The following is a 21,320-nucleotide window of genomic DNA, read 5'->3' as shown; positions in this document are numbered from 1 at the left end:
AATGTTGAGTCTTGAGACTGTAATTATAGGGGAAGGGATGGTTGAGTGTCGAATTCGAGACCTCTTGATCGCTTTGAGGAGGGATTACAATAGAAAAAAACGAAAAAGGGGTAATGCACTAATGCTAGTTATACGTATGGGGGATATTTGCGTCCAATCATAGAAGAAAATCATTATCAAGTGCAACATCGGTCACCTGCAACGATGATACTGAATCACTGATTGTAATATACGTAAATACAACCCTAAAAAAAACACACACACAAATGCAGGGACTCGGAAATTAAGCCAGAAAATTCTTGTCTCCGGTAATTAATTTAGCGATATATAGCGAGAAAAATAGAGAGTGTAAGCTCTGTTCCTGGTAGAGGATTCATTGTTGCAGATTCGATTCTAGTTTTCTTCCAACAAGATAACGGTTTCATTTATGAGATCAATGTATTCTTGCTTTCAATAACGAATATAAAGTAAATTTGTCTCCGTTTAATCAGTTTCTTTGAACTAATTGAAGCGCAAGGTCTGTTTTTCTGTCTTCACTAGCGAGAGCAGACGCGGATTCATTTATTGTTGTTTCTTCGGGATTCATTTCATTCTTGTTAGGGTTCGGGTTAGGGTTTCTGAGTTTCTGATCCTCCTGGTAGCTGGAGATGCCTTAATGGTGAAATTTGAGCGAAAGCTGTTATTATGTTAAGGAGGGTGAGCGGTGTGCGTTTCGTTTCCAATTTCATGGCTTCTTTAACACGCAATGGAATCCCTTATACACCGTCGATCGACGGCGGGGGCGGTGCTGTGAACAGCTTTGGGGTTTTTCGAAGGATTGTTACTGTCGATAATTACTGCCCTAAAAGAAGCAGGAGCATTGGATTGATTCTCAGAGGCTGTCACGATTCCCTTAAGGCAACCGCTAATGATCAGAAAGCCCGAGCGACTCGGGGTTTTCCCGAATTGATGCGCGACTTGGAAGTTGGGCTCAAAGGAGATGCTAGTTTGGATGCTAGATTGTTGAGTGCTCGAGGCGGCCCTTCCAGGCCTGTTGGATTCTCTGACAATTCTGTGCCCAAGAAGATGGCAGTTGCTGTTGATGTTGATGAGGGTAATTTCTTAATCTGTCTTTTCTCATGATGTTCATTAGTTCAATTATTCACCAGATCAAGAAAGTTTCTTCAATGAGCTTTGGCTTGCTTGTTTATTTCTGTGTGCTTGTGATACTAACCTGATTTATATGACTTTTGCATGATGAAATCATGAATTGACGGTTTTTTTTTTGGTTGGTTGCTGCAATTCATAATATTTTGTCTACATTGCATTTATTTTGGCTGGATGTTGGTTGCTAGGCTCTGAAGGTTTCTTTTACATGCCAATTAGATCCTGATCTTGTTCACCGCTGTCTACCCTTTTTAATATTCCTCGATAAATGTTTTTCTCATTCCTTCTCTGATGCATTTTCATTTCTGGTTTCCTTACGATAAGCAGTTCTTGGGAACTTTCTAACAGCTCTGAACAAGTTCATCGCAGACCGTTACTCCTCTAATCATTCAGTTTCAGAGTATCATGTATATGAGTTTTTCAAGGTATTGCTATATGGCATCATGTTGGGTTTGCATCTCTCTCTGGCATTGGAAACTAATTATTTTCTATGATTGCACTCTGAGCTTTTCTTTTGTATCTTAAGTTTTTGGGCCATCTTCTGTCAAATTTGAAGCCAGATAATGTTTGAAGTTTGCAACTAGGAGCTAGCTTAAACTCAACGAGAAACCCTGAATCTGGCTCGTCTTTATCTAAATGAAGGGAAATTTTAGGATATGGCCAAACTCTAAGAATGTTCAATATATTGGCATTCTTCACATTAGATGCTGGGAAGATTGCTTTCTTTTAAGTATGTCCGTTTGCTTTGCTGTATGAACCAATGATTGATTGATCCTGCATGGTTGTTAAGGAGGCAGGGTTGGAACTTGGAAGCCATACATTCACATATAGTTCATGACTAGTTGCATCCAGAAAAATTCAGCATTGTACTTCTTCTTAGTGAGTGTGTCATTAAGTATGAGAGAGCATGAGTTTGTGTAATTGTTCTTTGGTTCTAGTTGGAGTAAAATGTATCATGTTATTGTCATTGACTTGTTTTAGCTGAGTCATTTTGCTTCTTATTATGGCCCTTACTATTGCAGTATAAATTATACCATTGTGTTATGTGGGAAATGTTCTTTTTATTCAGGTTTTTGTGGTGGACATAATATTTTTCAAGCGTATTACACCTATGCTAGGGTGAAGTTTTAATGTTTATACATAATATATTTCTTAAAAATTTCAGTGTTCAATCAGTGACGAATTGGGAAGGTGTGTTTCTTCTATGTATTCTGATTCCTTCTTCATTTTTATCACAGATCTGGAATTGCTCCCGAGATGAAGGTAATGCTAAATGGATTCACAATTCCGACTGTTTTCATTATAAGGATAATTGATTAGTTTCATTTGACTGAGCATGTAATGTTTCAAATGTGCAATTTGGCTCAGAAGCTCAGTTAATGAAAATTTTATTCTCGGGCAGTGGAATTGTTCTTTGAAATTCGTTGAATATGCCGAGTTGTGTAGTCTGGATGTTGTTTACTGTGGTAGATTGTGGGTTTATTTGAGAGATGCCAAAACAAAATTCTGAAGTTTAAGAAGAATAATTATGGATTTGTATTTGTATCTTATGTTGCTATTATATTGATCGACTCTGCGTGGATCTGTTGGAAAATATATGTAGATCTATACAGATGACTTGAAGAATTATTGTTGAGATTCTGAAAAACAATTTTACAAGCTAAAAATGCTGTCAATCTTTCCCTTATTAGTTTTTTTTGAAACGGGGGAGGAGGGGATTCGAACACACACCATCCTTGCCACTCCAACTAGTGGCTCGGGTGTATCTTTCTCTTATTAGTTAAATGTACCATTTGCACGTGGTGTTTATACATTCCATTTCTAGATCTTTAAAAAACAATGACATGATTGGTGTATTTTTTTTCATTTAACAGCTGATTTTCGTGTGCATGAGTTCTTCAAGACCTCGTATTTCAAGAAAGGGATCCACCCACTCCCAGGTGCTCGGCAAGCACTTCATAAGTTATCGAGATTTTGTAACTTATCTGTTGTGACGTATGTATGCATTGTACTGTACTTTTCAACATGTAAACTGATTTAATCAGAAAATAGCTTACTTGGCTGTCTTTCCTGTCCATGTGTAGGTCACGTCAAAATGCGATCAAGGACCATACAATTGAGTGGATTGAGAGGCATTACCCGGGACTATTTCAGGAGATTCACTTTGGAAACCACTTTGCCCTTGACGGAGAGTCTAGGCCCAAGTCAGAAATATGCAGGTATTTTTCATGAGCCACTACGGTTTTATATGCTCAGTCCTCTGAACTACATGATTTTCATAGTTTGTTTTGACCTTATGGTCTGCAAAACCTTGAATCATGAAACCATTTTCGAGATGAATGCATATATACATATGCTACAATGATAATATGTGGATTCTTGGGTTGTGCAAGCACTATTGCGTTGTCAGGAATAAGCCACAGAGTCTACCGTGAGAATCACGGACATTCATTGCACGAAAGAAAATTGCAAAACCAAACTATTGACTGATGAGCATTTTGATGGATTGGATATTTGCAGGTCCTTAGGAGCAAAGGTTCTGATTGATGATAACCCAAGATATGCTGCTGAGTGTGCTGAAGCAGGAATCAAGGTTTTGCTTTTCGATTACGAGAACTCCTATCCCTGGTGTAAGTCAGAATGGGTTAATAAACACCCCCTTGTGACTAAAGTTCAGAACTGGGAAGAAGTGGAGCAAAAGTTACTTTCGTGGATTACTTCGTAGTAAAATATTCAACAGCAGGATCCAAAATGCACGAGCACATGATCAAGACAATTCAAATTACTTTTTATGTTGCCGGGGTAATGGGATGATAATAACTCGGTCTTTTTTTTAGCGACTGTAACGGGGTAAGCCAAGGTGCTGCTGTGAGAGGCCGGTAGGAGAATAGCAGAAGTGATGCATGGTCCTTGTATTCCCGCCTCCACACCCTCCTGATATACGTAGAGAAAAATCATGGTTTCGACATCAGGATATACAAAACCAATCGGGATGCCTACCTTACATGGTTCTTCTACTCCAATAATCACTCTGTCACGTCTTGTTGAAAAACTGGTGACCAGAACCACACATGTACGAAGGCCTGCATAAACACCCTTCGTTCTGAATTTTGATAACACTTGACTCAGGTCCTTCCATTATGTACGCTATATTAGTAAATTTCAGATAACAGATAATTCTGTTCTGTTAATATGTCAGCCATCGCTCCTCACTATTTCAGTGGGTACAAGGCGGGGCTGTTAAGAAGATGATTTGGGAAATCCAAGTGTTATTAATGTTTATGTCAACCATTCAGGGGATGATTTGTTTCTTAATTCGTGAGCACAGATGAATTCTCGTAAATGTGCAAGGCTGTCAAATGCCTCCAGGGCATCTCGACATAAAGATGAACATCCTCGGTTGGTTTTAAGAACATGGTATTGCAGCACAAGAGTGTAGGGCATGTCTTGTCATCTGTGGTCTACAAATTTGTAGACAACCTATGATATTTATTGGACACAACTTAGCGTAACACCATTTGATTTTTGAATTTTACAATTATGACGTTACATTTGTAGAGAAAGAAAGAACATGCTATACAAAAAGTAGGATTTACTCGACCTTCTCCATCAACTTGAAACCATAAGCACGCAGGATGTCCAGCGCTGCAAAGCACATCCAAAATCGCATGGTCACAAACAAAAAAGGCAGGTTACCATTAAATGAATGCAAAAAATAATGGTTTGCTTTGTGGTTATCTCCATGCAATAACCAAAAACAGGAGTAAAATTTTTGTTTTGATTGGAAATGTTTGAAGAGTGAGTGTCAATTAGAAAGCCAGATCCAGTGCTCTTGCGATGCTGAAGTATTCCCTGCGCTAGGTTTAACTTATGCGTCTATATATTGCATTTAAATGGTCATGCTTAGGGAAAGAGGGTTCTGCTTTTCTCTTGTTTTTTCTTTTTGTTTTGTTTCCGTTGAGGATTTGGACCAAGGGTTTTAACCTATAACTCAATCTGGTTACCAGGTTTTAAGCTATAATTCGGATCAGATGTGCTACACCAAGGACACGGTAAGGCAGAGTGAACTTGATTACCAGGTATATAAACTTCAGGTTGAATAGGCCTCATGACACCTCTCGTCTGAATCTTATTCTCAAGCAAAAGCTGCAAGAATTTGACATTGAAACTTGTGTTAGTAATGCATTTCCTCTCATCTCAGATGGTGGAAGAACAAGAAACTGACAAGTACCAGAGCTCCAATGGCTGCCGGAATGCCAACAGTAAGAGCCATGGCAGTAGTGGTTTTCCCATTTTCAGTCCTTCCAAACTCCAACAGAGTTGCCTTATGAGTCTCTGAAGGTTCACCATCAGGGAAGTCTACCTCCACTTCATGATGCAAAAGCACCATATCCTGGACAAACGCATAGGCATGTAGGAAGTGGTTAACATTGTTTTTTAAGGTCTGCAGAAGTACTCAAAACTTCGGAACAATGACAGTGAGATAAAGCTGTAGGATCTGTCTATCGACGGTTTACCTGCTCTAGTCTGGAATAAGACAATCTTTCCTCCATGCGGAAACAAGTAACATCAAATGCACTTTGGCAAGAAACAGGAATTTCTGTCTGCTCGTGAAGTCCCAAAAAACTATATCACAAAAATTCACAATATCAACTATTTCGATATAATGTTGTATAGAAAAGTTGAGCAATGTCATTGGGGCAATAGCAAAAGATCATTGATGAAATAAGCGGCATTAATGCATGTAACTCTTGGGCTTCTCTTGCCCAACTATGGAAGCTTATAATCACTTACAGTAGAGTTTTGGCAACCTTCATTGAAATTCCTTGCTCTTTGCAGTGTCCAAGAGAGAGAATCCTTTCAGAAATGTCCTCCTCTCCTATTTGAGCCGCATCTAAACTTCCACAATTAATCTTCAAAAGTGCACACAGAAACGTTCTGAATGTGGGTCTTTCTCTGTGTTTAAGAACTGGATGAGCTTCAGCACCAAAAAGACCAATTCGTCCAAGTGTCCCCATTATTTCGCTGAACCCTACAAAAATAATGTTTTGAAGAGCAAGTGCAAGTGATTAGTTTTAATTTGAAGTTACCAAAGCCCAGGCTTTGATTTCTTTGCTTGTCAAATAAATTTTTAAATATAATTTTCTTGCTGGATCTGTTGGGGTGGGAGTCACTAAACTCTAGATACTCATCAATTAACAATGACATAATTCTTTTCATGCCAGAGTCTTAGTAATGATACAATCTAGAAGCTGAAAACATGCCATGCCTTCATAACGGAGGGTTCCTCGGAAGATGGTTGAGGCTTCGTTTTCTATTCCATAGAGTTCCCCATAAATTAAAGAGTTGCGATTTGGGAGACACTCTAATGCAAAAGCTGGAAGATCAATTAGCCGGAGTCTCACAGCAGAGTCATAAAGACTGTCCCCTGCAAAATAGTAACCAAAAATGAACTTGTGGAGGATACTCAAAGAACAAAATCTTCAGGAGAGAGAGAGAGGCTATTATTCCTTATGTGGGTCAATACATTCTTTTGGGACTCACCAGTACATGACATCTCTACGGACTACAATATAATGAAAATTGATCAAGTTAAACATGTACATACTTTCAAGATCAGAGGATGTGAATGGGGAAGTCAAAAAATTGCAAGGAAACAAAAGCGATACATACACGAGTCCTACTAAATTTAAATTTCCCTTTTCTCTGGTTGCTGACAGCTTACCATCAACATGCACAGTTTGACCATGAGATGTATAGGTAGCAGGGTTGCGCCCAACTCGGATGGCTCCAGCAGGGCTCCAACTGAATGGTTGGATAACATAATTAGTGCTAGAACTAGAACTTTTGCAGGAGTATCAAAAAAAATTAAAAATCAAGTACACTATAGTATATAAGAGAACAAGGTAACACTATGTCTTGATGAGCATTTGTAAACTCTGATCAGTCGGGACTTTTCTCCTCTTTGAATTATTTATATGGAAGTATTTCTACTCTCACTAAATTAGCATTAAATTAGTGAGGTTAAATTAGTATTTCTACTCTCACCCCATAAAAGGGTCTGTGCATTCTGCCACTTACTGCGGGAGCTTTGTGCACATGAGTTTACCTTTTACTCTCACCCCATAAAAAGTTGAAAATTGTGTAAGGATCTTGTGCCAACTAATCCCAACATCATGTAAGCCAATAAAAGCAGGAGCAAACCCAGTAAGATCTGCATTCCGTATAAGCTGTTTCCATTCCACATAGTTCAGAGGGAAGTATACCTGAATTTGTATGCTAATGGATTATTTGCAGCTTCCGGAGATGGAAGTCCACCACAGTAAGAAGAGAAAGACCTTATGATCCCCTTTCTAGCATGTGCTTCATTGATCATCTTCATTGCCATCATATGATCTGTGACGCATTCAAGGTGTGTTCTTAGACTCTATGAAGTTCATGCAGGGCATAATCCAATATGTATTGTTTGGTTTACAAAATTTGTTTCAGTTATATGAATTTCATTATCAGAATCTCAGGATATTTAAAGAATTTCCAAAAACACCAACTTAGATGAAAAACTTTGAAATTTCATATCTGGAAAAAAATGATGTTAAAGTTTGAAATTGCAAAGAGTTAACTATCCACAAGAATAAAAATTGCAAAGAGATAACTATCCACAAGGATATATTTTATTATGTTAACAGCCACAAATGCTTCGGTTAACATCTGCTTATATCTACTAAACAATGATCCATGCAAAACATGTGAAGGTTCAAAAAGCTTAGATGACTATCAGTAGCAGTCCAGATACATGTTCTGTATCCGTGTTTGATGTATAATATCCTGTTTAAACTTGACGGCTTAGAGTCCATATAAGGATAATAAAATAGAATCCCATGTGGTTAGGACCAAATCATCAATTAATGCAGTGATATGGAGATGTTTGAAGTCAGTCAATGAGTAATGGAGGATTTGTTTTTTAATGCAGCTTTTCATAGGATTGATAACTTCATAGGTCACAGGGAACATCGTCAAGTTAAACTTTTAGAGTATAAAGTTGCTGAAAAAAAGGTCAAAATAGCAAAGCTTTCTTGGTTGTTTGATGTTGAACAATGGAGTACCAAAATTTTATGCTGCCTAGTGCATATGACTGCAGCTCAACATAACCACCTAGTGAAAGGATGATAAAAACGCCTAAAAGAATCATCAAACTGAATTTTATATGTATGTCTAGTAGTTTTCATATAAATAATGTTAGGCCAACTGGTAGAAGAAAATTAAGTAATTAAGCAGAACATCAAATATTGGTTTCTAAGGTGTCTTAACACGCAAGAGGATGACCTCACTGGTATAGAATTCATATTCAGATTCCTTTTACAAGCTATGTCATACCGCAACTGATCAAAATCTAGTAGGAAAGAAAATTACCTATTCCTGGATCCAAGCCCATCTCACCAAGAATTGTAATGCCAGCACCTTTTGCCTTCTCATCTAACATTGACATTGAATTATCAACATAGCTTGCAGTGACGAGATGCTTTCCAAGCTGAATCAAGAGACACATTCATATGCTAATTTCAAAGGTTAACAGCGTAAAAAGACTAAATACACAAATTGCATACTCAAGCATATAGCAAAACAGTATGCTATCAAGAATTGCTATCAAGCATATAGCAACACAGTATTCAGTAAATGTTCATTTCATTAACTTTTCAAATATCAAAGGGATCCATTTACTCGCAAAACCCATACAGTTCCTGGTTTTATTCTCCAATTAAATCATCACAAAACCTTTTCAATAATACCACATTTTTTTATGCCAGTCTCCAATTGGGAACATTCTACAAGCGTTTATCCTCCCTCAACTTTAAATATTTTTTAATCCTACAACATTTTGGAGACTATTTTACCAGCACCCCATTCTACAATTTGGTTGTCTAGTTAAGGAGCTATTTTCACACTATGAAAATTGCTAAAACCTCTACTGGTGAATGTTTGAAATTTCCTTATTGCTTTTATTGACTCAGGATAAATCACTTGCTAGCTGCTGCTATTCAAGTTTCAGCTGCGGCATGATCCTTTAACAGCCACAATATATTAGTTATGTTACTGACAACTACATTAAGAAAACTTACATACCTCTATGCATGCATTAGCCACAATAACATGGCAGCTAGCAGGCAGCAAGCTTATAACAACCTCCACCTGCATATGGTCAAAAAAATGTGGAACAATTATAAGAACATATACAGCCCCTTTCAGATGGAGAGTTTTCCGAAGCTAGATAAGTATTTAACTAACAGCAGCAATTTAACATTTTTTTTAAGGAAAAAAACCAACAGCAGTCAGCAATTTAACTTATTGGCCTCTTGAGAGAGCATCATGCCATCATGATGGACAACTATCAGTTTATAGAATTTGAAAGTTTAGGGGATTGATGGATATCAACCGCAAGCCCTGCATCCTCAAATATGTAGTAATAAAACTTGAAGATTGTTACAAATGTTGATTCCAAGCATTTCTGCATTCAATTACTCTTATGATTCAAACACTTTTTAAAAATCTTTACCTGTGAAATATATTTGCAAAGACTTGCATGATCCATCACATCAAGCTGAACTGCTGTTGCTTTTGGAATGCCTTCAATAATCTGGATCCAATCCAGTAAGCAGATCAAAATTTCTAAACCCAAAAAAAGTAAACAGAAATTTGCATATATGCACCACAACCACAACTTTGTAACTATCATTACTACATTCATGTGAGAATTTATAAAATTCTGCCCTATGAAAATAATATGATACAAAAACGTTCGTAAGGGGATTCATTAAAGCTGAATTTTATGCAGAAAGATTTGTTAATTTTACCTCTTCTGCATCCTTTAAATAAAGAGATGCAACAGTAACTTGGAAATCATTCGAGCCATTGATATCAGTATCCAGGCATGTTTTATGCCATTGGTGAGATGACATGCTTCCAACAGATGCTAAGAATTCAGCAGCTGGCTGGCAAACTCTGCCAGCACCAATAATCAAAACTGCAGTCTTCCTTTTCGCATCATCTTCCTTCATAATGACACTCTGCTGCACTTTACCAACCTTCAGGGAAATCTTACTAGCATCTTTATCTAATCCATAATTGTCATTTGGATTAGCAATAGAAGTTAAAGAATCAATTATTTGATCTAGAACTGCCCTATCATCTGCACCAACCTGCCCAAAGCAAATAGAAGTGTTGCTATGAGAAATTTAACTCACAAATTTGGCTGAAACATTATTATGATACCATAATAAAAAAAAGGGATTAAATAGGGCTTTTTTCTCTGTAAATCCTACTTGAGACTATTTATTCCGAACTTGATTTTGGGATATCAAGAAATCAAGGTGTTAAATTGGATAGCTTGAAGTTTTAATGAAAGGCCAACTACAAGTCATCTGGTGCTCCTCATTACAATCAACCAATATGTTGAAGTCACATGCCTTATGCTTCACATGTGTGTGTCACATGTGTTTAAGTTTCAACCACATGTATATGTGGCTAGAATTGTGTATTTAGAGAAGTCTAGAATTGTGTATTTATATCTATATATGGGCTGCCGTGTAAAAGAGATACTGTAAGAGAGAAAAATAGGAAGTTGATTTGTGTGCATCTCTCTGTCTCTAAAACACTCAAGTCTCTCATGCTCTCCAAAACTCAACACAATATAACAAAATTTGAACAGTAGAATGTAGGACTTGTCAGCTTTCCACTCTGCCAACCCCTTTGAAAATGGCGTAACAGCTTTTGTCAAATTGACCTTTCTCTGGAAATACTTTTGTATACTTAGTGAATCATGTTTTCAATTGAAACATCTACAAATTCCCTTTTCTAAAAGCATATAGAACAATATGTCTACTTACTTCAAGTTCTGAGTATGACATAGCATCAGTAGTCTGGCCTACTTGACATTTCACCAAGTGAAAGGAGCCTCCAGCAGCTTCAATTATGTCCAGAGCCTCGTTTATCAAAAACTGATCAAATAAGTGACCACTTAGCGACACCTGCCAGTTGTAATGATAAAATGAACAGCATGAGATTATATAAGCGGTAATGACTATACTAATTGAAATGGGCAGCCAAACATAAGAAAGAGACCTACCAGTATACTGTATTTCTTCTTGCCAAATTGGCTACTTGAAAGATTTTCCGTTATATCACTGTGAATCCACAAAGGTAATTGGGTGGGTTAGTTTGTAAAGGGAAGAGCAGTAACTTCAAGTATATCAGTAAATCAATGCAATAACTTATACATTTATTGACAATCAAAGTACTTGCATATGTCTGTGGATCCCAAGTATCAATTCAAGGAATTCAATCCTGACATGTCAGTCTAAGAGATAACGGTCTGAAGTTCAATTGAATTTGGCTCGCAGAAAAACTGAAACATTGCAACTTTGGGTACACATACTTCTCTCTCTCTCTCTCTCTCTCTCTCTCTCACATGGCTATAAATTTCATGGTTGGCTGTGAATGGTGACATGTTATGTCCAGAACTGCTTGATGCATCTCTGGATTTCTTATTGGATGTTTTGTTTGGCATTGAAATTTTCTTTTCCATCTGTGGTGTCTAGGGTAACAATTGGAACCACCAAAAACGAAAAAGAACATTGACAAGCAGAGTCCACTTTGATAGTTGTGTTAATAAAAAATTTGAGATCTAATGTTCAATGCTTAAAATCAGGATCCAGACTAAGCCCCATATAAATAACATTAGTGAGAAGGTGAAGTTGGAATAGAATCTTACTTTGAATCAGATTTTCGCATCCGTGGAATATACTCATACAAGGAGTTAAGTGCTCCTCCATGGGCTATGCAAGCTCTCCTAAGATGTGCTGGTAACTTTGTAATGTCTGTTGTAGATGTCAAACTACCAATAAATTGGCATAGTATGTCTCCAAAATGTTGAGAAGCCTTTCCACAACGGATTGGCATAGAGCATACGCCAATAAAAATTAATTATATAATAACTCAACTAATGTTATCATAGATCCTTGTGCATTGATAAATTAGAAATAGGTTAATGACATAAAAAAAATGCACGAGTAAGAGTGCCACACCTCTTTTGCAAACTCTGTGGGAAGAATTTCAACAGCTAAGCATATCACGCCATTGCCCTCCATGTCATGATGGTATCTACCACTTAAGTGATCGTATCTGGAAACCAAGATCCGAAACGATCAAAAGCAGAAAAGATAAGGTAATAAGATTGGGAACTTATAATTGGAAACTACAGATGGGATGCTTAACAAGTAAAACAATAAGGTAGGTAGCATATGAAGCAAATTACATATGATTGACAGGCAACATTAACAAGAAATATGATGCCACATTAATATCATTAGATTTCCCTTGAATTTGTAGTACCAAATGAGTCATTTAAGGGTATAAAAGATTTCCTATACCCTTGTCAAACTGTAGAATTTGATAACCTCACACTACCTTGACAAAATGAGAGTTGAAGATCCGATGAGAACATTTGCATATGCCAAGGACATTAATAAAGTCTAATTTTCTTAAAATATTATGATGTCATCTACTGTGTCTTTATAGAGGGGCACTTTTTACAGGCGAACATGTTGCAGTGATGCAACCTAGAGGTCGCATATTCAAATCCTAAAAACAACCTCTCTACATATTATGTGGGGATACGGTCTACATACATCTTATCTATCCTCGACCCTGCCCATTGTGGGATCCTTATGCAAGGGAGTTGTTTACCTTTTTACCTCCTTGGCCATCCCAATGTCGCCATAAATGGCAGGAGCTCTTTGGCCATCTCAATGTTGTTGTAAACCCCATCCCCTACACACCCTACCCCTCCCAACCCCTCCACACACCCCTTCCAAGCATAGAGTGTAGAAAACCATTCTCTTTCTGCCGCCCCCTCATTATCCAAATACAAACAGCAATCAAATCTATCCAATCCAAGCATATCTCATCCTATTCATTCAAATTAGTTTGTTATCACTAGAATCCATTCTTTTTCCTATGAGTTATAGAAGCTTAGCTTGGTCCGTAGGGGATTAAGACCTATGAAAAAGCTCAGAAAATACAATTTTACTTTCTCATGGTTCATTGATATTTATCCCAACTCAAATTACCTAGGAACAGGAGGATATCATGTATCATTAGTTGCAGTCAAGAAAAAGGGTAAGACCAAAAAGAAAGAGTAACATGATCCACTCAGCCAAAGCCATAGAAAATCTGCATGAATGCTAACAAGGATTGTTCAGAAAAACAGTTCAACGCCTAACTACAAACATCTCTACGCTAATTCAAATAAAATAAAGGAAAAGAAAAGAAAATGATATAAACAAGAAGATAGTTGATACATGGCACACTGTACTGGTTACGCAAATGTAGCGACATAACACACACCTGAAGAAAGGTGAGTCAATTGATGTGGTTTGGTTGACAAACTCTATCGAGCCCCCAATGTCGCAGGTTATATCAGCGATTCCGAAAAGTGGGCATCCTTTCTCCATTAGATCATGATGCTGTTGCGTACTCAACAGACGAGGAAATCTTTTCTCCCAATACATGCAATTGACTGTAGTAGAGTAGAAGTGAAATGAGATAACCGTGATAGGGGTGAAAAAGACCAGAAAAGGAAGATCTACTAAAGAGGTGAGGGAGCGTGGGGGTTCAGGTGTTCGGTGGGGGATGGGAAAAATTCCTCAGATATGTATGAGACATTCTCACATTGTACTCTGGACCAAGGTTTCTCACATTTCAAAATAACTCCAAACAACATGCTTGAAGCTGTAAATACTTCAAATATCCTGTTCATGGAATTAACTACATTTCCCATCGAAAAAAGGAGCTATTAGCCTAGTGGTGAAAAATAGCTTGAAGGATCGAATCCTCTCAAATGCTAAAGTTAACAAAAATTAGAATCAATATATGTTCATAAAAGAAAAGTACATTTGCTATCGTGTACAATGCCATTAGGATCAATGTAACACACTTTTACTGCAACTAAGAAATCAGGATAATACTAGGGACGACAAATGAAGGTGTCGAAGGCAAGACTTGATTAAAATGAGGGTTGCTAAAATTATCAGAGATCATAAGGAAACATTGATGAACAACAATTGCTACGTATACACGTGTACAGGAAGTTTAAGAAATATAAAATTTAGTATTAAGATTGTAATTCCACGTAAACAAATTAATTAGTAGCCACACTAAGCATGACCCACGGAGCAAAATATGACTACTTTTCCAATGATACAATTGAAGCTAGACGACATTTAATGTGCTAAGAATTTCCATGAGAAAGAAGGAGCTATATACTAACTTCTGACAGGAATAGCTGATCAGAAAGCTTAAAAAATGTTTTAGTTTTCTGAAAATACGTTGACAGAAAATAGAGTGACATACCAATAGCAGATGCATATGGGGCAATCTTCTCATGGAAAATGGGCTCATAGTGTTCTGGATGCGCATAATAGTCCACCTGAAATGCAACATGCTAAGATTGTTAAATCCAAAAAAGAGAGAAGGACAAAAAAAAAAAAAAAGGTTCTCTCACTAGTGAAGACAAATAATTACAAACTCATGGGAGAAGAGAACAAAATACATGAAAATTCAAAATACTACGCATTTTTCATTGGACTGCTTGTACGCATGTTAATTTGACTGGCAAAAAATACTTCATTCAATGCATTCTGAACCATGAATCTGTCGGAGAGCAGCGAGAATGTCCAGATTCAAACAAAAGAATAGACTACATGAATAAAAAGAAACAAATTACCTTGGCTGAAACAGGCTCCAAGCAAGTGCTAGTAGAGTATTAATTCTTTCAAGTAAAGCATGTTTGCAGAACTGCTGCTGATCAGTGTATTTATATTAGAAAGTTAAAATATACATGCTTTGACAAGTTATTTATGGACTTCCAAGTCAAGGAAAGGAGAAGTCTCTTAGCCCTTAGACTCTTATGATGCAATAGTCGCCATTAAATTGGTTATGGAAAGGGAAAAATCTGTGGGGTCTCATAAAGCAGACATGTTAACAACTTGAAGCCTAAATCAATGTACATAATCACTGTCATAGAGACAGCTGTGTTACTTCAAGATGCAAGTCATGGATACCACTTCCTTGAACATTTTCCTAAGAACTAGTAGCTCACCAGAAAATGGTCCTCATAAACATAAATTTTTTGGATATTACACCAAAGACATAAGCTATTGGCGCGCACTTAACGTAGTGGAAAAGTTGCATCAACCCAACCTAGAGGCCATGCATACAATTCCTGGAAGAACTATGTACATCTTGAGCTTCTTCGATCCTCCCTCCGCCATGGAACCTTGTGAACAGTAGTTGTTTTTCATTTGACACCAATGACAACCTAGAAACCAGCTTGTGTACAGCTGGAATAGTTTTAACTTTAGGCACAGAAGAACTTTCCCATAAATCAGGAGACATTGTTACCTAAATACCTCCTCCTATCCAGTGGGCCATTTAATGTAAAGCAGGTTTCCTTATCCTTGCAGGTAATCTCAACACAGCTGATGAGACTGTTGTCCATGAGCTAAGATTTTTTTGAGCTTAATAGTCTTTCCTTCAGAAGCTTGTCACACTCTTTTTCCCATCACAACAGAAGTTCATTTGCATGAATTACGTTTCGCATCATTTCTCTTGTTTTTGATTGATAGCCATTATTATTTTCACTCTTTTGCCTTCATAATCTCTATGATTCATCTAAAATGGGATGCAAGCGACGCTTCTCATGTCAACAATACACCATAAAAAATATAAGAGCATACTAGGTATTCTGATAAGATAGATAGATGTGAGTCACAAGGAAGTATAAAACCCAAAATAGAGGAGTTGGATTACTTACTTTATCAAATGCTTTGGAAGAATCTTTGTGTTTAACCATATCTTGACAATTCACAACACAACCATATACTTGGAACACTCTCTTTGATGTCCTTGCATGCTCACTGAAATCCCTGACCTAAGCAAAAAAGCAATAATAACATCAATGAGAGCATTGAGAGACTTTAGGATGTAATTCGTCCAATGAGCATAACTGAGAACAACGGTGAGGAAAAGAAATACACATTTCCCCCTTATTTAGGTTCAGGAAAGGAAGATATCAAGGTACATAAATCTGATCATAGAAACAACATAGAGAAAAATAATAGTTCAATTTTTTCTTCCCTTCTTCAAGTCCAGGAAAAGTAACATACAGAAATTTGATAAAGTTGATAACAGCGACCATGAAAAGAGAAACAATAGTTCATATACAATTAATGCATGCTGGAAAACTACAAGAATGGTGTTAGACCTAAAATGTATGAGGCTTACCTGAGAACCTTAAATCAGCACAATTCAATCCACGGGGTATTAGAAAGAAAGGGGAAAAAAAAGTGCGATTGTTTAACTTATGCCAACCGGTGATTCTTGATATTCTACAATGCTAGCAAACCACATGGACAAACAAAAATGACGCTTGAACATATTATAGTTTGACTTACATTAGCAAATAGTTCAGGAAGTTTGCTTGGCTCGACAAAAGTGTGAGGAAGAAGCTTAAAGATCTCTTGTGCACCATGAGAAACTAGAGAAATGAAGAAAATGAAGAAATTATAAATGACTTCAGCAACATAATAAAATAAATTTATGGAATCATATTGTAGGATTAAGAGAGAGGGAAAGAAATAGTCCAATCTGTGAACAGAAAACAAATATTTTGCAAACAATGTTATGATACCATTTCCAGAACCAGTGAAAACAAAAACTAGAGGACAGATATCTGATGGCAGTCCAAGGGTTGCTATCTCTTCACCCACAGAAATTACAGCAGCCTTGGCAGCAGCAAGGGAAGAATACATATAAGATGACCCCAGCGAGAGAAAAGGTGTTGAATATCCAAGACTTAGGAAACCTGAAGATAATACATGGACAGAAAAAAGCATGAAAAATTCACTCATTGACATCCTCATTGTGAATGCCTCACTGATGCAATTGCTTCAGCATAATTCAGAGAGACTGCATAGTGCATACTCAGTCCACAGATACGCTTTGTTTCAAGCCCTAAATTAATATATGCAATAATAATCATCCAATGGACCACCAAATGTCACTCGTTTACACCAAATGAAAGCAGGACATACCATACAGACATAGTGTGGAAAGTTTAAGCAATTACGTCTACCTTCCCCAACAAAAATTTACAGCAAAAACAAAAAAAGTAGATTGCAAAGACTCCTACATTTGTGCTTTTAACAAAATATGTGGATACTTACTTTCACATAAATTCACTTCTGGAATTCGTTTCAGCACTATCTAGTTTCCTAATATTCTATAAAAAATTTTGTGTCATAATATCAGGGGAAACAAAGAGCAATGCCAGAAGTATAATTTCTAGAGTTCTACCGTTCAATCCTCAAATATTTAGACATGTAATTTGATCATAAATTTATCGGAATCCTAAAAAATTAAATCAATGACGGTTTTTATTAAGACTAACATAGGCCAATTCATTAACAAAAACGAATAAATTAACACCCAGGATGTCATAAACTCAATTCAAGTAAAGAGGTCAAGGGAAAAAGGATTATACGTTGTCCCAATCCACGTAAAAAGTCAATTAGCCCTGCTCTTCCAGCATATTTTCCAAATGCAAGTAACCTTTTCCCATGATCTCCAACAATAAGCTCATAGTCATACAATGAAATCCTCTCAGCCAGAATCTTCAAGCAAAAGTGGAAGTCAGCAGGAGCAAAATTACAATCACTAATAAATAGCTTTCCATTAATGGATGTGAACAAATAGACACCTTATCCAGCAAAGGCATATTTTCTTTCTGGGCCTTGCGAGTGTGGGAGAAGAAGGCATAAGCTCTATCAGGTAGAATCATCTCAAGCTGCAATAACAATGAAAAATAAAAGTAATATTAAACTTCCCAAGCATTTTGTTATACTGAAAAGAGAGCAGAGCATGCTAGCACCTTTGGTTGCTTGACCCCCAGGATAAGACCACATTCTGACAAGTCATTTGATATTTCACATCCAACATCCTCATAAAGTGCATTATGATGAATGCGCTTTGTGGATGGCTGCACAACTATCCGAGCCACCCCGGTTCTATCACTGCCCCCATGTAGAAGTCGAGCACAGTGAGAGGGGGTTAGAGGCGCCCTTCTCTCCCACTTATTTGTAGACTCAGCGAGAATCCCAACAACTCCGTTCCCGAGCATTGGATAAGTTTGGCTGTGCTTCGTTTTACTAGAAATCTAATACAGCAATTGAAAACAATTCAGACATAAGTAATATGTTACCAAGGCCCTACTTGTAAGTCATGTACTGTGCTTCCCAACCATCGTAAACTAATTTTCATTACCTAAGAGATAATTATTTCCCCTAATGTTCGACCAACTTTAGCTAAACAAAATCTAAGTACCTACTTCAATAGCTCTTACGTCACTACTTTGAATTCTTTTGCTTCAGTAACAAAAAAAAAATACTAATAATAATGAACAGGAAAGCAAATGCATCTTCAAGTGGACTAGACAAATTACATATATGGATCGTCAGATCAGTAGACAATAAAATATGAACATACCAACACTTAATGATTGCAATCAAAATTGAGGATGATCACACACAAAATGCCGATGAAACAAATCCGTGGCAAGAGAGCGTGTACTAGCACAGTCACATTCCATCAACTTTAATAATCCTCATCCGCATAACTGATAAGTCATCAACACATTATTATACCAAACATGCAAATTACGCCGTTAGTAGCAAGAAAACAACAAAAGAAAAATTAATAGTGATGAAAAACAAAAGTAGAATGAGAAGAATTTTCTCAACATTCCACGATCAGATTAATTCAATTCTGAATATCCATCCAAAGCCTGATAATCCAAATTTTACAGTTCAGAATTTGTGAAATCAAATGACCTGTAACTTTGAGTGATATCATAACGTAATCCTAAGACATTAGGGTAACACAAATTATTAGCGATCAAATCACAAAATTGAGAATGATCACATAAATATGCTGATCGAACAATTCAATGGCTATAGAGCGTACTAGAACAGTCGATTAACTTTAAGAATCCTAATCTGTATAACTAATAATCCATCGTCGCATGATCAAACCAAACCCGCAAACTACGAGCATAACTAATAATTCATCGCAGCATGATCAAACCAAACCCGCAAACTACGATGACAATAACAAGAGAAACCACAAAAGAAAAACAACAGTTATTTCAAACAAAAGGCGTCAGAGAAGAACCGTCTCCACATTCCACGATCAGAGGAATTCCACTCTAAATCTCTCTTCAGAGGGTAATAATCTAATTTGTAATTTGTGAAATCAAATAAACGGTAACATTAAGTGATATGATCACGTAATCCCTGAGACGTTGCGATAACTCAAAAAAAAAAATCGCGATCGAACGCACAAGAAGCAAAATAGGAGCACATACGTAATCTCTGAAAGACTGAAACTCCCGCGACTCTGCCAGGCAAATGTTTCCCTGCTAACGTTTGTGTATTTGCCAGAGAGAAGAGAACAGAAAAGCTAAAAAGCTGAAGAGAGGGGACCGGGCTGCAGAGAGCCAGAGAATGGGTTCTCAGATGAAGAAGAGTGAATCCTAATTGGGATTTTTGACTGTGCATTCATGTGTGTGCATTAAATTCATATGATTTGCATGCTATTCCGATTATAAGCATATGAGCGTGAGTGGGGGAGCATGGGACCCACTTATTTGACGTCATCGTCGGCTAAATAAGGGCAAATGCAATGAGAAATAACTTATTGGGCCAACATTTTTATTGCTCCGGTCTCACCTCTATTACACAAAAAGTCAAGTCAAACACGTATTCTAATACAGCCACATCACCAAAACACAAATTTCTATACACTTTTTCTTCTCACACACTTTCTCTTTCCACCCAACCCAACAACATTCCATTCCTCCATATTATCCACAACAAAACTACACCAAAACATCAAATATCAATACATCCACATCAGCAAAACACTTATCCCAATACAGCCACATAAGCAAAACACATTTTACAATACAGCCACATCAGCAAAAGACAACATCTTTGTTGGCCCAATACCAATTCACCATTGCATTTGCCCTAATGACTATCCAATTATAGTGACCCAACAATGTAATCAATTCAAAAAAAACAATAGAATTAAGATTTATTGAATAAAACTTATCGATAATGAATCTTATTAGAGAGAGTTTTATGTATTGATTCTAAATATGTAATTCTTTTTAAAATTTAACATATATTTTGAGAGTTAAGGCATTTTAAAATTTCATTTAAGATACTTGGGGTCCCATAAGCTATCACTATATAGGCTACCTAACACTACTGTTAGTTGAATGATAATGATATTGCATGGAATAATGCTTGACACCCCCAAAATATCATCCCAAAAGACTCTCATTTAATGTGGAGTGCTAGATGTGAAGTGGGTTATACATGTATGTTTTTAATCTATGATCATTTTAATGCCACATAGATTTAGAAGATAATATTTTGAGGTCTCTAACATTGTCCACTTGCATGTAAGGGATCACCTATCCATTTAATCGTGGATCCAAACCCATTTGTCTGATCTGAATTAGATTAAATTTACACATAAGTGATACGTCTGAAACTTGCTCACGTGGAGGGCGATTTCTTTATTTGGCTGAAGCTTATCACCAAAACATTATTGTCGCTCTTACCAAACCCCATTATCACTCTCGCACACGTAATTGATTGGGATATTGCTTGATTTGATTGGTTTTCCCATCATACAAGAAACACCATTATCAGAACAACATAGATTATATGCAAATACTTCCGACTAGCATACAAAATACCTAGCTAAATGCTTGCTAGAGTTATTTGACACAATTGTTAGGAAAGTTTCTTTTGATCAATCAAACAATTCAAAACTTTAAGATAAGCTAATTTGTAGGCTGCCTAATTTCAACTTATTTGAGGAGAATGGGACCACCCAAAAATTTATAGGAAACAAAAAATAAAATGCAATCATCACGATTAACCAAACACAAAAGGTACTTTTACTTGACCTACTGAGCTCTTAAAAAGATAAGGCCCAATACACCCAGTTATTGGGCTGACGCTTTTTGTCCAAAATGGGGCCCATTATACCCA

The 21,320-nt window shown here is 36.9% G+C and overlaps 2 protein-coding genes across 5 annotated transcripts; one reads left to right on the top strand and one right to left on the bottom strand.

Moving 5' to 3' along the window:
- The first annotated feature begins 110 nt into the window (after positions 1–110).
- On the top strand, positions 111–4,395 carry LOC120005359. Of its 2 annotated transcripts, none has more exons than XM_038854958.1 (6): positions 111–1,093; positions 1,474–1,571; positions 2,385–2,409; positions 3,021–3,086; positions 3,231–3,365; positions 3,667–3,864. In XM_038854958.1, the coding sequence occupies exons 1-6, from the start codon at positions 685–687 to the stop codon at positions 3,672–3,674; spliced, it is 741 nt and encodes a 246-aa protein (XP_038710886.1). In that variant the 5' UTR covers positions 111–684; the 3' UTR covers positions 3,675–3,864. The 2 variants fall into 2 exon arrangements, with proteins under 2 accessions (XP_038710886.1, XP_038710885.1); XM_038854957.1 differs by having other exon boundaries at positions 115–1,093; positions 3,021–3,141; positions 3,667–4,395.
- A 196-nt stretch (positions 4,396–4,591) lies between these two features.
- On the bottom strand, positions 4,592–19,830 carry LOC120005358 (alpha-aminoadipic semialdehyde synthase). Of its 3 annotated transcripts, XM_038854954.1 has the most exons (25): positions 19,619–19,830; positions 18,128–18,412; positions 17,957–18,043; positions 17,741–17,870; positions 16,889–17,062; positions 16,653–16,735; positions 16,013–16,129; positions 14,551–14,626; positions 13,546–13,717; positions 12,225–12,321; positions 11,912–12,078; positions 11,267–11,324; positions 11,028–11,168; positions 9,996–10,340; positions 9,698–9,778; positions 9,268–9,333; positions 8,557–8,674; positions 7,413–7,542; positions 6,872–6,951; positions 6,416–6,574; positions 5,941–6,178; positions 5,664–5,772; positions 5,378–5,539; positions 5,223–5,292; positions 4,592–4,791 (listed from the first exon to the last, which is right to left on the bottom strand). In XM_038854954.1, the coding sequence occupies exons 2-25, from the start codon at positions 18,374–18,376 to the stop codon at positions 4,739–4,741; spliced, it is 3,162 nt and encodes a 1,053-aa protein (XP_038710882.1). In that variant the 5' UTR covers positions 18,377–18,412; positions 19,619–19,830; the 3' UTR covers positions 4,592–4,738. The 3 variants fall into 3 exon arrangements, with proteins under 3 accessions (XP_038710882.1, XP_038710883.1, XP_038710884.1); XM_038854955.1 differs by lacking the exons at positions 16,889–17,062; positions 17,741–17,870; positions 17,957–18,043; positions 18,128–18,412; positions 19,619–19,830 and having other exon boundaries at positions 16,013–16,124; positions 16,653–16,730; XM_038854956.1 differs by lacking the exons at positions 13,546–13,717; positions 14,551–14,626; positions 16,013–16,129; ... (4 more) ...; positions 18,128–18,412; positions 19,619–19,830 and having other exon boundaries at positions 11,912–12,017; positions 12,225–12,309.
- Positions 19,831–21,320: the final 1,490 nt, after the last annotated feature.

Source organism: Tripterygium wilfordii, chromosome 9, assembly GCF_013401445.1.
Source record: "Tripterygium wilfordii isolate XIE 37 chromosome 9, ASM1340144v1, whole genome shotgun sequence".
Taxonomy (NCBI): Eukaryota; Viridiplantae; Streptophyta; class Magnoliopsida; order Celastrales; family Celastraceae; genus Tripterygium; species Tripterygium wilfordii.
This window is presented reverse-complemented; position numbering and strand designations above follow the sequence as displayed.